The following is a 15164-nucleotide window of genomic DNA, read 5'->3' on the forward strand; positions in this document are numbered from 1 at the left end:
CGGTAGCCAACATCCTGTCAGCTCTAGCTCCCGGTCGACCGCATCCTTCACTCTGCCAACTATCCTTGACGAAATCTACCGTACTTCAAGATGAATGTACCGACCTCACTTTCGTCGCTCACCGATCCGATATCTCTTGGCAAGGTTCAAATCTTGCTTGTCCCCGTCCATCTCCCAAACGCCCCTGTCGCTTCGTCCATCTACGACTCGTATCTCAACTTGATCAAACGACACCAAACGCTTCGAGGCGACGAACTCCTCCGACCGTCCTTTCCTCGTTCAAGGTCACATTCCAGATCTTCTGGGAATGATGCATCTTCCTCGAAGTTGAGGTTCTTCCCTTCATCCACAGGAGGCAGTATTTCGCTGTCGAGAGGAGCTAGTTCGAATCATGTTCACTTGGCCTATACGGGGAATGGACCGGCTCGGCATACCTATCCACTGAGTCTATTACGGATGTCAGCCTTTCCTCTGATAGTACTGGGAATAGCGGTCGATCCCGCAGGCTCAGGGGATGAAAAAGGAACGCAGATACAGGGATATAGCTTGCAAGAGCAAGATGAAGGAGAAGATGAGGGAGGAGATATTGGCGAAGCGTCTACACCTACTATTCCAACCTTTCGAAATCACCAAATACCGCACAAACCGCCAACATCAAGCCCAAGTCAATCATTCGATGAGACACTCGAACACATTTTTCCAACGACATCGCCCTTCCCCCTTGTAAAGCGACTATTGGTTGTTCCTGATCGGATACCGAACGCAGCAGCTTCACCGCGGAAACAATCAAATGGGGTCGGAGCCAACGGTGAACATGGGAGGGATGCAGGAGAAGTGAGATATGCGCCGCACGACGGAATGGAGAGCTGGATAGGGAGAATACTAAGTGAGGTTGTAGGCGAGCTGCTTGGCGAGTTGGGGGAGATTGTGAGTCCCACTTCTCAGCCACACACAGCAAGAGCAACCAGCATTATGCTTATGTGTCTCTAGGCTACGGCACTGGAAACCCCAGCCGGAATGCGTACCCTGTCCTCAACCCTCCTCCCATCTCTTACCTCTACACTTCCCCATCCTGAGCTCGACAACGTCATTGCCTCAAAACGAAGTAGTACCCCTTCCGAATACCCCAGTCGACCTAGCACATCGACCCCGATATCTCATCCGCATTCAACATCGAAGGATGGGCTGAGCGCTATGGGTATCTCTCTCACTCGAGCTCTGACACCTGGGGGTCGACCGACATCCATCGGACCTCCCTCCTTACCTCCTATACAGACTACGGCCATAGCGCCTGCGCCTCAACCGATACAGCCAGCTTCATCCAATCCCTTCCGCCGTTCGACAGCTATATCCTCCCCCTTCTCGAGAACCACTTCAGCAGCTTCGATCAACTCGTCAACGTCAAACTCACCCGTGCAGGTCGCCAACTCGGTGCCAAAATACACCTCGGCGAATCTGACAGGTGTAGCTGGAGGCAGATTGCTAAAGCTGCTGGGAGACATGTATCTCCTTGCGGGGATGTATGGAGATGCGATCAAGTGTTTCGACGATGGAGCTGAAAGATGTCGGAATGTCGGAGATGTGCTGTGGGAAGCAGCAGCTAGAGAAGGGAGAGCTGTAGCTGGTATAGGAGAGGCTTGGGAGGGTAGAGATGGCTCCGTGAGTGGCACGTAGCGTAGCTCAGGACATATGGCCGGGAAAGCTGACATCTCGCTCGAAAGAATATGGCACAACCCTTTCCGACGTCACCGATACCTATCGAAATACTCTCACATTATCTGTCCGCTCTCGCTGCCCTTTCACGTGCTCCTTTGCCATTCCCACCAACTATCTTGTCACCTTCTCCGCAAGCTGTCTCCGGTTCCATTTCCTTCCAGGGTCCTTCAACGTCCAATCCTGCAAATGTGGGCACCGGCGAAGGATTGCTTGCCTACTTGCATACTGGTCTATCGCTACGAATAAGCCACTTCGTCCTTCTCATCTGGGCCTCGGGAGGCTGGGGTTCCATAGCTCTCTCTTCATTAATGAGTCACAGTCTACCTCGATCCTTCCCATCTCCTTTACAAGGACACGAAAAAACGAGCACCACAACGAGACGGAAACATGCTCGGACGCTTGGACTCTTGTCCGCGCAATCTGGTCTCTCACGACAATCCATTTTGGCTCATGCCGAACAGGCACTTGCTCCTCATCAACGCGCCATGACGAAGATCGAACAGCTGACAGTCCATATCGAAGTGGTGTGGCTCTGTCGATGGCTAGACTTGCCGAGGAAAGAAGCAGCCTGCACAAGAGAAGTGGTGAAGCGATTAGCGATCATGGTCGTGGAGGGTCGGGATGAGACGCGAAGATTAGGAGCGGGTGGCTTTCCAAGCAAAACCTCGAGAACTCCCATTTCGGCCATCTCTGCGGAAAACAGGTCTGACGAAGCCGCTGCAGCGGTAGGACTCGGTCTGGGAATTCCTGTACAAGCGAAGATCCAAGCAGTTGCCGTTAGACGGAAAGAATCGACGGAAGGAAATTCAGGCATCGTAGCTCTATTCGAGCGAGCTTGTGAATTCATGGGTATAGATATCCTCTCGCCTTCCCAGTCACATCTTTCGACACTCCACCCCAATTCGAGGGATGATCTCGATCACACGTCAGGATCGACAGGACCCAATTTTGGTTGGCCTGAACTACAAGTGGAGATGATCAAGGAGGGTGTGGCGGTAATGGAGTCACTGCCGGATCATGCGTCCATTATCCGTCTATGTCTGTCAGCACTGCACAGCTTAACAGGATATCTGAACCCACAAAGCCAAAGTGTTTTAGCGAAAATGTACCCCGCTGCTCTGGCTACGGTCCGCCGAAGAGGTTTGGAGTTCGGTGTCGTACCTTGGTGGATTCCTGGGAAGTTGGTCCTTAGCTTGGAGATTGCCAGGTGAGCCAGGAGCGCAGGCTGCATAACTTACAATGAACAATGTGGCTAACGAGGAACGACGCAGCTTGTCACCTAATAAGCTACCGATCGAGCACTCGCGAGAGGAGATCGTAGTCCTTGAAGGAAAGAAAGATCCGTTCCTGTACAACCCTAGACTGAAAGCGGCCGAGGCTGGAAAGGTAGATTGCTTCTTCTTGACGTATATGAGCGGCGCTGATGATGATTTGGATTCAATTGCTCAAGACTTCAATGGTGGCGAATGAGCAGGTGGACATCTTTGTGACTGTCCGAAATCCATTCACTTTCGATCTCGACATCCAGGATCTGTCCATTCTGTATGTTGAGATTTGCTTGAGATTTGCTTGAAAGACCTGTGAGGCTGACTACAGCTTCCCGCAGAACGTCCGGCGTGCCATTTGTCACCTCGCCTCTTCCTCTCACTCTTCCTGCCCTGTCTGTCCAGACCGTGCGTGTCACAGGTACAGCACCAGCACCAGGTCTCATGCAAGTGCGAGGCGTATCAATCCGACTCACCGATGGTTCCTACAACGAGATCTTATTGCCTGTCATCGATGCTCAAGACAAACTCCGAAGAGACAAACATAAGTCGAGAGTCAAGCGTGAAGTCGGCAAAGTCAAGCGAAGTGGACTCGATGCGCGATTTGCAGCCTTGTCTGTCGCCGATCGGGACGCTGGATCGGAAGGACCAGACCTCAAGGAGAAATGGTTGGAGTGTAAGGTCGTGGAGGAACTGCCGTTGGCTTGGATCAAACGAACGAGCTTGACACATGGAACTGTCATGTTGTACAATGGGGAGACGTGAGTGGCGAATTTTCAAAATTACCATTTTCTGGATGAGCCTTTCGTGGCTGAGCAAGACCACATGAGCTGATAAGAACTACGCACAGTTCGACCATCAAGATCACCTTGGAGAACAGCTCTTCAGTACCCATCGACTTCATCAAGCTCACATTCGATGACTCGACTGCCCGGGAAGCTCAAGCGATTATTCAGGAAGGGGAACTGACACCTGAACAAGCATACGAGCTAGAATGGGATCAGTTGAATAGGCCGGTCTTCACATGGGAGAAGGGTGACGATGAGATTTCTATCGCTCCTGGCGGAAAGGCGACCATCTCAGTGAGATGTCTAGGTAAAGTTGGATGGTGAGTTCAGTTCACTACAAACGTGCGCGAGAGATACTGATCTAGAGGATGGTGTCGCAGCTCCGATGGCACGATCCGGATCGATTATGGATGCTTGAACCGATCGTCTCGCACTTCAGATTCCGGTGACACCACAGCTTCGTCCTCCAGCTCGAATACGTTCTACACGAGACAAATTACTTTCCCAGTGCTTTTCACCGTATATCACACAATCGAATGTCATTCACTCGATCTCATCGGTCTGGAGTCAAGCTCGACCAAATCATCTTCCGAAGAACCCAATGGCGCGGGTGAATCAGGTCGACACAATGGAGCGTTGCATCACTCGTCGTCTTCTTCGGCTCTGGCAGAGGTCAGACTGAGAAGAGCACTAGAGGAGGAGAGTGACGACGAACATTGCTTGTTGGGGTTGAATGTAAGGAATGTGTATGGGGTCCCATTTGAGGTGACAATAGGGAGGAAGCATGGCGGCGAAGGTATGTCTGCGATGAATTGCTGTTTGGTGCGGCTCAGGGGCTGATCATGGATGTGATAGCAGGAAGCTCTCTGGCATGTACGCGACTCGTACCTCCTGGAGCGACCGAGAGGTCAGTGTCTGATTGACGTTGTTACTTAAAGAATACGAGACTGATATGCCCTCCTGATATGATTCACAGATTGGTACTCCCGATACCTCGACGAGTTCTCTCACATGATCTCCTTGATCGTCCTGTACCCTCGTTGTCCGAGAGACAATACATCGTCGACAAGGAGAAGAAATCGCTTGCGCAGATCATCAGTGAACGAGAACATTTCTGGTACAGAGAGGAGTTGTTGAGTATGATCCACGCCACATGGGTAGAGGTGAGTTGGTTTGCGTTCACCCACTGTATCCTTCGACCTTGCAAGGGGGAACGGGAAGGCTTACTGAATCAAAACCCCTGTGCAGCCCGGATCGCTGCGCGGTGGCAGTTTGAGCTTGAGAGATCAATACCTCTCCCCTGGGATATTGGATGTGTTCCGGTCAGATGGGGTGGAACTGCGAATCAAGTTGGAGTCAAGGGAGGACGCTGGGGAAGGAGGAAACGTGGGGATGATGGAGTTTGTGGATCTGAAAGTGGAGGTGGTGAATCGACTTGGTGAGTGGTTTTCGGATCATACCCTTATGGAATTTGGGCTCGGCTCGGCTCGGCTCGGCGGTGGAATCTCCATAGAGGGGAGCATACAGCGCGTCTCAAGGAGGAAGATTCCCCCTGATCTCCAAGACACCACTCGAGCAAGCGCTGACTGATTTCCCACCCCTCCTTCCAGACCAACCGCTTCGTCCATATGTCCATATCGAACCACTCCCCTCTTCCCCTTCAGACCAATCATGGACCCAACCTTTCCTTTCCTCTTCTTCCTCTACGACCAACAATCGAAGACCGCAATCACAAGCTCCAGGACCAAATCATCCCCATGGACACGGACACGGCAACAAGAATGTCCTCCTTGACGGCGTCAGCTCGGGTCTCTTATCACCTCTGAAAAAAGGTGAGAAGGGCGAGTGGAATTTGGGCGGGGTGATGTTTTTGGCAAAAGGGAAATATGGATTCAGAGCAGCTGTCGAGCAAGTTGATGAGGATGGTGAAGGTGCTGTGGAGGGAAAGAAGGTTTGGTTCTCCAGTGTCTTGCATGTGGATGTAGAATAGACTAAATGCGCATCAAGCATTATAACAAATGCATTGTATTCACGGCCAAAGGTCGTGACGATGGGAACATAGTACGTGAACGAGAGTGAACCGCCAGTAACGAAGGAGTTAGTGGGGTTATATATACAACGCAGTCTCATATGCAATCTTCAGTCTCATAATGTGAGGAGCAATCAGTCCAGCGTCCGCATTATCGCACCGTTCTAATGCGCTCGTACGGAATGATTCTGCTGATATCGCTTGATACAGGCTTTCAAATTACCATATCTCTGACTTATCTCTCTTGAATCGGGCACTACGTACAACAGGAATCGAGAAAATCAGTATTTGTACTATCGATTGAAGATGTAAACGTACGGTGTGTTCCATTGTTGATAATCAACACTTTCATCTTTGGATGGTACGTTAATCCCGTCAACAACTTAGGTGTAATGAGGAAGTACCTAGAAGAGCGGATCATCAATCAGTCTGTCAGAAGGTGCTATGGTGCCAGAGGACAATACTCACTGTCCCGCATCCGATTCGCAAGTGACTTCGACCAGTTGATTATGTACCGCTCTTTCAGCTCTTTGGTCCATACCCTATTAGATCGGAAAGAAAGTGAATCAGTATGAGCTGATTCCGCTGGACATAGACGGGCGTTCACTCACCTGGTTTATCTCATCAACAAGGGAGAAGGGCGTTCGTGACATCTCTGACAAGCTCATCAAATACGTGACGGTCGCAAGTGATCGTTCCTGCGGTTGCAAATCATCAGTAAACACGTAGCAACACCATCTCAACGCAACGCAGCAGAGAAACACTCACACCACCGGATTGGTGAGACCCAGTCAGGATTGCCAGACTATCCTCGTCTCGATACGACACCAAAATTTCGATACCCCACGAAGCAAAGTCGCCTTCGACACGTCGTATTCGTACTTCGCCAGTACATTTGACGCCTGAACGCATCGCGAGAGCGTGCATGGTCAACGTCATCATCCTTCTCACTTTGAGGTTGAGTGCTTACGTTGGAATGCTGCTGCAAACTTTGCGCTGACAGCCTTGGCGAGTGTTTCCAAAGCCGGATCGAATTGGTCCTGCGGGACATTGGGGCATGATCAGCGGGGGAATATCCTTGCAATCCTCATTGATCTGAACTCACCAGAGTCTTCTTGATCTCCCTCTTAAGCGCAGTCGAGTCCCTCTCCTCTTCTTCCACTTGCTTCTTCGCGGAGTCGAGCTGATCGAAGCGAACCTTCAGCTAATATACCATCCGAAAGTATCAGTTGATACTCACCTCCTTGGAGAGCTTCTCCCATCTGGTCACGACGTTTGCAGAGATATTCACACCCATCTCCAATTGTGCTCTGAGTGTCTGCAGTTGGTCACGCAAATCGCCAGAAGGAGGAAGGTCGCCCTGAGAGGTACCACGTCGTAGCATTAGCATTAATTGTGGCGATCAACAGTGTAGTCAGTCGTGAATTACTCACCTTGACCCTTTCGCTAACATCATTCCTCACAGATCTCCCAAGATCGCCAATATCAGACGTAAGTCGGGTCCAACTTTCGTTAGATTGAACCTTGGCTTGTGCATATCTTTCTTGAGCTGAAATTTGAGAACACATCAGTCTCTTCCTGCCGTCCCCGATGGTGATCGCACTCACCGTCCGCGAATACCGCTTGTTGTCTTTCAAACTCCTCGTCACCCGCGTTGAATCGCTGTGAGACAGCAGTGTGGTTGGCAGAAGCTTGTAAAGCGCCGAAACCTGCTGAGACCAGGGCTGCACAATCGTTGAGGACATCGTCGCATGCGGCCTGATGAGAACGGACCAAGCGTTAGCACTGCTAGGTGACACAGTGCGTGTCAAGGCGTAGAATGCTGATGATCACCAAATACGCCTCCATGGGACCCAACCTTGCCTTGGCGAACTTCAGCTTCTCCTTCTTCAGCTTATCTCTCTGCACTTCAGCAGAAGGCTCATTCTCCAGCCGACGAAGACGGTCCTTGCAGTTTTCTACCAGACACCACATCGAAGGGAAGAATCAGCATATGAAGTCCTCGACATCGTTGGAAGACAATATCTCACCCATATCCAGTTGAGCCTTGTTATATCTCTTGGCCTTCATCTTCAGCTCATTCATTTGATTATCGACCTCGTTCTGTGCAGAAGATAAGCCAAGCAGCCCACCAACATCAAGTCTTTACTCACAACCTCCTTTTCAATTGCCCGCCTCTGCTCAGTCAATTTGTCCATCTTATCCTTGAGAGCAGAGTGTGGCGCTTCTCGATCAAGCTTGGTTTTCTTCTTCTTTGCGATCTCCTCGACCGTCTTCTTGACGGCATCGTGATCGACTGGGGTCAAGACAGCAGTCAGTCCAGGAAACACAAGTGCAGTCAGTGGTACCAATGGGTGACTTACCGACGAGGTTGAAAGCCTTTGCATTCGTCTTTGCCTCTGTACGTTCGACGAACTCCTTTCGTCCATAATTGGATTGTGTCGCTCGTGTGATATCGTCTCTCGTGACCCATGTCCTGATACCATTCTGAAGCAGCGCCGCACTGTTGATATCACGACTAGAGCGTTGGGTGACGGCTGTTGCGTGAAGCTTAGAGTTCGAACAAAGGAAGGCGATCACGGCTGGATCGGCTTCGACGAAGTCTACAGCATATCCATCGAAGCCCAATCCCGCGAGCTATTGGAACAATTTGTCCCGTGTAAGCGTTCAATCTGGCTACCGGCAAAATCTGGCTCACTATCTCTCTTGCGCATGGCGGTTGAGGATTGACGGTCGCGTCCGTGACATCAACATATGCAAGATGTAATGCTACCTTGCCGCCTTCCGCTCTTCGACCATTACCATTTTTGAGCATTCTTGGCGGGTACATCGTTCCGTTCAGCTTGATTAATCTGTCATAGTCGGACCGAGATGTACAGATAAAGGTCTACCGAATGCTTGTCAGCTTTGCATCCCAAAAATCAGGGACAATCGAAGCTCACTTTTCGTTGGGCGACGGTGGTAATGGCCTCAACTTGCCATGCATACGCTTGATTGGGCACGCTGACAGAGATCATTGGAGGTTTGTGCACCGGAGCGTCAAGGGTATGAGCCTCCTTTACGAGCCAGTCAAGCATAAAATTGATCGATCCGTCGAAATCTCTAGCGGCGTTCTCCTTCTGGATTTCGACGTTCCCCAATACTCGTTGACTGAAAGATGTCGGTATGAGTAGGCTTCTCCGGTCATGGTGGGACGCAACACAACGTACCGCTGGGTCAGCTCTTCGAGTTCTCTGTTGAGATCACGGAACATCCGGTTGTTATCTTCATACTCTTCTCCCGCTTCATCGATCTCCTGACGTTTATGTCTCGACTTTGCTTGTAGATCAGACTGATAGCGGGAAGCCCCAAGGTCAGCAAACGTTACAACAACGCTTTGTCAAATCTGTGCAATAACCTTTTCCCGTCCCTTCGCTCTTAGCTCCGCGTCTATTTCCTCTCGAGGCTCGTTCATGACAGCTTGGGCATCTTGTATTCTTGCCCTCATCGAAGCTTTCTCATTCTCTTTCCTCTCCATCCTCAATCTGAGCTGACCTAATTCGGTGTCGACATCACGTCCTTTGCTTGCCTGAGAGAGCATTAGTGCTGCCTCGCGCGGAAGAATGTTGACAGCTATGCAAAGGTCGTACTTACAGCTTCTTCGCAGCGAGTATTGAGCTTTCGAACGTGCTTCATACCATCCTTGTATCGCTCTTCGACCGTTCGCAGCTTCGTGTCTGCCTTGCCCTGCTTCGCATCCCAATACCTAAATGCGATTCTTTAGCTTCACATACAACTTCAAATACCATTGTTACTCACTCGTTCAGGTCTCGCAAGGGCCGTCGCTTGGCTTGAAGCTTCTCCAAAGTCTTCTTCGCGGCTTCTCGTTCCTTTGCGAGATCGGTTGTGATCTTTTTCAGATCTCTGTGCTCCGCCCAGCGGACGACGTATTCCAGAACTTCCGCCTGACACGAGCGTTAACACAAGCAAACGAAATGTAGAGAAGAATTACCAACCTCGTGTTCACGAGCCTCACGCTCTTGTACGTGCTCGACATCAGGGACAAGACTGTCGACCTGGGTTTGTAATCGATCTCGCACAGCAGTGTGCGTTTCCAAAGCCTTGAGTGGAAATCAGCATCGGCTAATTCGCCTGTCCAGAAAGGTGTTCATAGCTTACTGCATCAATTTCCTTCGACTTTGCACCTTTCTCAACCAACAGTTCATGCCACTTTGACAATCGTGGATCCCCGGCTGCTCGCATAGTCTCTTTCAGAACAGTGACCGGTGCCATTTTTGCGAATTCGGCGACTTTGTCCTGTGGCAGGAACGAGCTATGCCAATTTATAAGCATACTCCTCTTCAAGAGACCAAAAGACGTGCTTACCAGAGATTGTTCGCTTGGATACCAGAGCCTTTCACTCTCTCCAGAACGTCTCGTCTTGTAGTGTTCTCGCCTGATATCGAATATCATGATCAGTGGATCTTCCTTGCTTTGGTAGAGTGAATTCACCATTTAGCTTCCAATCGGACTTCTCATCCTCCCTATTGATTTTTCTCCATATCACCGTATTTCTCTTCCCTCTCCTTCCCTTGAGCTCAATCTCCACAGTCGCTTCGTCGCAGCCTTGCTTCACATACGCTCTGAGTTCTTTCGCCCTTCCCATGACCTGGTAGCTGATCAGCAAGGCTCCAAGGAAGACAAGATGGCAACGAGAGAAGGTATACTCAGAGTTCTGTTTGAGGGGGAAGTGACAGTCACATACCTTGGGTGGAAAGCCTAGTCCTATAGCAATAGCTGCCGCGATTGAACTCTTCCCTGTACCGTTCGGTCCTAGGATCATGTTAAGATGCGGACCAGGTGAAAATTCCACATGGTCGTAGGTCATAAAGTTCGTGACCTTTATGCGTGTTATAGACCCGGCGACATACCTATGTACGAAACGAGTCAGCTTCTTGGCCTGACAAGCTATCTGTCCTTCCTCTCCGGCTCCGCCTGAGTGAATATATAGGGGAAGGAGAAGGAAACACTTACCCGTCATCGCCCCTCTCATACTCTGGTCTGAACCTAGTCTCCGGTTCTGCTCCCTCCTCAACTTCGTCCTCGACCTGATTGTCCTCAGCCAGAGCAATCAAATCATCCTCGTCGTCTTCAACATCGTCCTCGTCATCGTCAACATTCACGCTCTTCCTGACTTGACGACGTTTGTTCGGACTGGCACTTGATCTTGGGTCCTCATCGTCCTCCTCGTCCTCCGAGTCAAGCACCATAGGTCTTTTCAGCCTCGAGGAGGAAGCTTCCCCTGCCATGGTATCGTTGCTACCTTCGACGTGTGTGAGGTGTCAGTGAGGAATGATATACCTCGTTGTCATGTTCTCATTTCGGTTGACTGTACGCGGTAGTCATCTGTCTGTGCTCACGCGTCAGATAATGATCAAATCAACTCCAGGCACCATTCCATTCCGCGAGCGAGTAAGCTGAATTGATTCCGTGATTTGTTGACACGTGGCAATCTCCCTTTGCGAAGAGAGTTGCGAAGGTCCACCGAGTTCTTCGCTATCCCCTTTGTCAACTTCGAGTCTCTTTAGCTGACATCCTCGACAAAGACGATCCATCCACCTGTTCCGTCAACGTATATCGGAAGCTCGTGGCGAGAGCTTCCCTATCGTACTTTTACGGCCGCTGGAGATCCCTTCTATCGCTCAATCGGATAGGCTCTTCTGGCCCCTTCCACGATGTCGACATCCGTGCCATCTCCACAACAAGCATCTACCTCATTACATCCCAACTCCCTGACACCGGCAATGTATCACCCTCAACCGCGTCCTCCGCCGTTACCATTCAACCGAGCGGATACACACTCGATCAAGCAGGAGCTACATGATGCGTTGGGCGAGAATGGACTGCCGTATTGGAAGGCCATGAATGGGTATCTGTTGGGTCAAATAGGGAAAGGAGAGTTGGAAGGGATGGTGAGGGGCTGGCTCAAGGGTGACAAGTGTAAGTCGGATCTATCCTCTTTCTTGCATCACATACGATTTGGATGGGAAAAGCGGACAAGGGCTAATGGAAGCATGTCGCATACAATGACCTATAGTGGAACTGCACAACAAACTCCTCTTGTCGCTGTTGAACAATGCCGGCGCGCCGCCTCAACATCATCAACCTATATCGCCTCTCACTCAACTACGAAAGCGAAAACGAGTCGCTCCCGATGATCCCGAGTTCGACATTGATGAAACGACGATCGAGCCCAAAACCCGCGTTCAGCAATGGGTCATGGGTATGGGTAGTCGAGAACGAGCTCGAGTGAGGAGAGCTGTGATTGGGAAACAGACAGAGGAAGATGTGGACGCTGAGGTCGATGAAGTCTTGTTGGGCAAGAAGAATGCAGGGAAATGGGGGTCCTTTGCACCAAGTATGTTACGTTCTATCTGTCCCGTCAAATCACTTTGACACATAATGGAAGTTGAGCTGATATCCTCATTTGTGTGGTTCTAGGCTCACTCATCCCTCCATTGGCATTACCGAACCGGCTTTTGCCTTCTTCGCAACAACTCTCTATGCGATTATCGCAATTCGCAAAGACATACGACATGTCTCTTGCCCCCGACGCCCAGGCCGACATTGGCGAGTTCATGGCAGTCGGTATGGACACTCATCTTGGGGATGTGTTCCATGGGATCGTACATCTCACAGGACGACATCGACCTGGTGGAGGAACGATTCGTGTTCCGAGGGGATTACAAGCGAGAGAGAATGGTCATGCGCACGGTTATGCGAGCAATTTCATGGATGTTGACGGCATCTCCGGGGAAGATCTCATCAACAACTCGAGATCGGTCGCAGGAGGTGAAGGCGATATGCCCAAGCCAGATTTGGCTACATTACAATACCTTCTCGCTCTCAATCCGTCCTTACATCCTCAGGCATCACCAGCTGTATTGCGACTAGAAACATCCCACACCCTCGCCGAGGTTGAAGCCAACACACCTCATACCAAACCTGCTCCGCACTCGGTCTTCGGTCGACCCTCTACTGGTACCGTCACGGGAATCAATAGAGCCGATGCGGTCGCTCAGAATCTGTTGAGTACGGGATTGTTGAAGTTGGACAAGGCGGGGAGACAGAGTGAGATAGATGGAGGAGCAGATGGGAAGAAGGAGAGAAAACATAATCTGCATTGGAAATATGAGGATCCAGCATTGATCCTCAAAGATGTTTTGGGATGAGAATAGCGAAGGGGCCACGACGAGGAAGCAAGACGTTCAAGTTGTAGTAGATGGGGAAATGTTTGTCTTGGGACAGTGTGAAACATAGTAAACCAAGTTGTACGCATTGATATCCTGCATAGTTCTCTATTGCATGAATGTAGCATGAGTCCGTTTCTGTTAACGTTAGAGGTGATTGTCATTCCGAGCATCGAACGACGGCGATCATAACCATGCAGCGTATTATAAGGAAATGAAGGCACAGGTGCATCGGGGCAGCCGCAACTTGACGGAAACGAAACTGTCGGACATAAATAAACGCCGACAAAAACACCTTAATACCGCTTCTGCTTTCTCAAGTGCCACACTCGTCAATTCTTCTCACCCTACGCTTTGCACCCTTTCCCCTCCCATTCGTTGTACGCTCACAGTCTGTTCACCTACCTACCTACTCCCCTCACTACCTGGTTTGCTACCTAGCATACACCCGACAGACTGCCGACTCACTCCTTACTCACTCACAGGTTGCGCTTGCTCGTTTGGTGCTAATTCAACACAAAACCTTTAAATCTTACACCACTCCTTCTCTTACCTCAACAACCTCGAATCCGACACTCAAAATGGTGAGTCAAACACGCCATGGCCGCTGGTCACGTTAGACGGATGGATGGATTGCTGATTTGTGTTTGTTTTCGTCGAGTAGGAAGCCGCCTCCAGCAAAGTCCAAGTCAAGCTTGCTAAGGTCCTCAAGGTGGGTTTCTGGTTCTGGACTTTTGACCTCTAGCGAAGTGGATGGATGTATGGACGAGTGTGTGAGGACCGCTACTGGAGTTGGACGAGCAAGAATCAGAAGGATAGACGGATGTGTCGACAATACGAGGATCTGATGAAGGAATAGAAGGATACCAATCATTGGGCCGAATACGAGGGAGAGAAGCGCAACTGGAAGGGAAGGGGGTGAACTAGCAAGGAGGAGGCTGTATCTGTCGAGCGCAGAGTTGCGTATCGACGTCGAAGCGGCATGTCGCGTGACTGCGTTGCGTCGCTGTAGGAGGAAGCGGCATAGTGAAGCAGGGGCAGTGGGACGGCATGGTTGGCCAGGGGATCACTACACTTTCTCCGGAAAGTTGGTCATCCTGTGTGGGATATGTCCGTCTCCTTGTGTCTGTTCGATGCGCGGTGTGTTGGGTGGACGGCTAGACTCGGGATGGGATTATGGCTTGAGCAAATCAGAGATGGTGAAGGATCAACGCTGACGATATTTCCTCCTTCTCTTTTACTCCTCTCCCCCTCACATCGCATCCACCTCGTCTTCACTCGCATCCTATCACTCACACCTATAGGTCCTCGGCCGAACCGGTTCTCGAGGTGGTGTCACCCAAGTCCGAGTCGAGTTCATGGACGACACTTCCCGATCTATCATCCGAAACGTCAAGGGTCCCGTTCGAGTTAACGACATCTTGGCGTTGTTGGAGTCTGAGCGAGAGGCTCGGTGAGTGGTCTTTTCGTCATTGTCGGCGAAGAGGTCATCAAGCGCGTCTGTCACATCCCTTCCTCCTGTTGAGTGTTCGGGGTGTTCCCTTACGCTTGATGAGATGGCTTGGGGTACGGTGATAACGCGATGATTTACCTCCGCCTTGGAATCACGAATTACTCCTACGACTCTAAGGTTCATGCTGATGTGTCTCCATTCATAGTCGACTCCGTTAATCGATGGACCGAGTGAGAAGGGAGAAGGATGTAGAGGGAGAGATGTACGGTCTCTAGGTTTTCGTGATGCCATGACTTTCGCATATCCCAATTTGGTCGTGGAACTGGAAAAGATGGTGGAAGGGCATCGGCGTTGGAATACTGATTTGAGGTTGTTCGGGCATTTGATGGGGAGCTCGATGAATAACGACAAGGCGTTGGAGCACGATGTGTGATGTGTGAGACGTGGGAGATCAAACCCTGCGACATCCAGCGGAGAAGATCTGACGGTGTCTTGTATGAGTTGTTACGACCGCTGAAGGATACATAGATCCGATTTACGAGGACAGCTCAACATGTCCGAACTGAATAGCCATCGAGGTTCTTGCTTTAGGACGCGAAAAGAACGAGCCGTCAAGATCTGTCGTTCTGAAGTGGTCTGATCAACTGATCCCTTTTGAAGTCTGTCCACTCTTTGCTACGTCCG

At 50.5% G+C, this 15164-nt stretch overlaps 4 protein-coding genes across 4 annotated transcripts; 3 read left to right on the plus strand and 1 right to left on the minus strand.

Moving 5' to 3' along the window:
- Window positions 1-90: 90 nt before the first annotated feature.
- On the plus strand, window positions 91-5759 carry CI109_102806 (uncharacterized protein; the record flags this gene model as incomplete). Its single annotated transcript, XM_032008566.1, has 12 exons — window positions 91-927; window positions 991-1659; window positions 1722-2923; window positions 2988-3102; window positions 3167-3258; window positions 3323-3742; window positions 3832-4089; window positions 4150-4565; window positions 4625-4676; window positions 4746-4932; window positions 5018-5207; window positions 5380-5759. The coding sequence occupies 12 exons, from the start codon at window positions 91-93 to the stop codon at window positions 5757-5759; spliced, it is 4818 nt and encodes a 1605-aa protein (XP_031857150.1).
- Window positions 5760-5962: 203 nt separating this feature from the next.
- CI109_102807 (uncharacterized protein) lies at window positions 5963-11086 on the minus strand (the record flags this gene model as incomplete). Its single annotated transcript, XM_032008565.1, has 26 exons — window positions 5963-6054; window positions 6117-6202; window positions 6267-6340; window positions 6410-6496; window positions 6567-6700; window positions 6769-6838; window positions 6904-6981; window positions 7039-7158; window positions 7232-7347; window positions 7406-7556; window positions 7632-7756; window positions 7829-7901; window positions 7952-8094; window positions 8162-8435; window positions 8497-8685; window positions 8741-8948; window positions 9008-9129; window positions 9196-9366; window positions 9432-9543; window positions 9597-9742; window positions 9794-9898; window positions 9957-10110; window positions 10164-10233; window positions 10290-10446; window positions 10543-10708; window positions 10812-11086. The coding sequence occupies 26 exons, from the start codon at window positions 11084-11086 to the stop codon at window positions 5963-5965; spliced, it is 3498 nt and encodes a 1165-aa protein (XP_031857149.1).
- A 426-nt stretch (window positions 11087-11512) lies between these two features.
- Window positions 11513-13009, plus strand: CI109_102808 (uncharacterized protein; the record flags this gene model as incomplete). The annotated part of the gene is made up of 3 exons (XM_032008564.1): window positions 11513-11777; window positions 11875-12195; window positions 12279-13009. 3 exons carry the CDS (start codon window positions 11513-11515, stop codon window positions 13007-13009), a joined length of 1317 nt encoding a protein of 438 aa, XP_031857148.1.
- A 599-nt stretch (window positions 13010-13608) lies between these two features.
- On the plus strand, window positions 13609-14484 carry CI109_102809 (40S ribosomal protein eS28; the record flags this gene model as incomplete). Its single annotated transcript, XM_032008563.2, has 3 exons — window positions 13609-13611; window positions 13692-13739; window positions 14332-14484. 3 exons carry the CDS (start codon window positions 13609-13611, stop codon window positions 14482-14484), a joined length of 204 nt encoding a protein of 67 aa, XP_031857147.2.
- Between the last annotated feature and the right edge of the window lie 680 nt (window positions 14485-15164).

The sequence above is a fragment of the Kwoniella shandongensis genome, chromosome 5, assembly GCF_008629635.2.
Source record: "Kwoniella shandongensis chromosome 5, complete sequence".
NCBI lineage: Eukaryota > Fungi > Basidiomycota > Tremellomycetes > Tremellales > Cryptococcaceae > Kwoniella > Kwoniella shandongensis.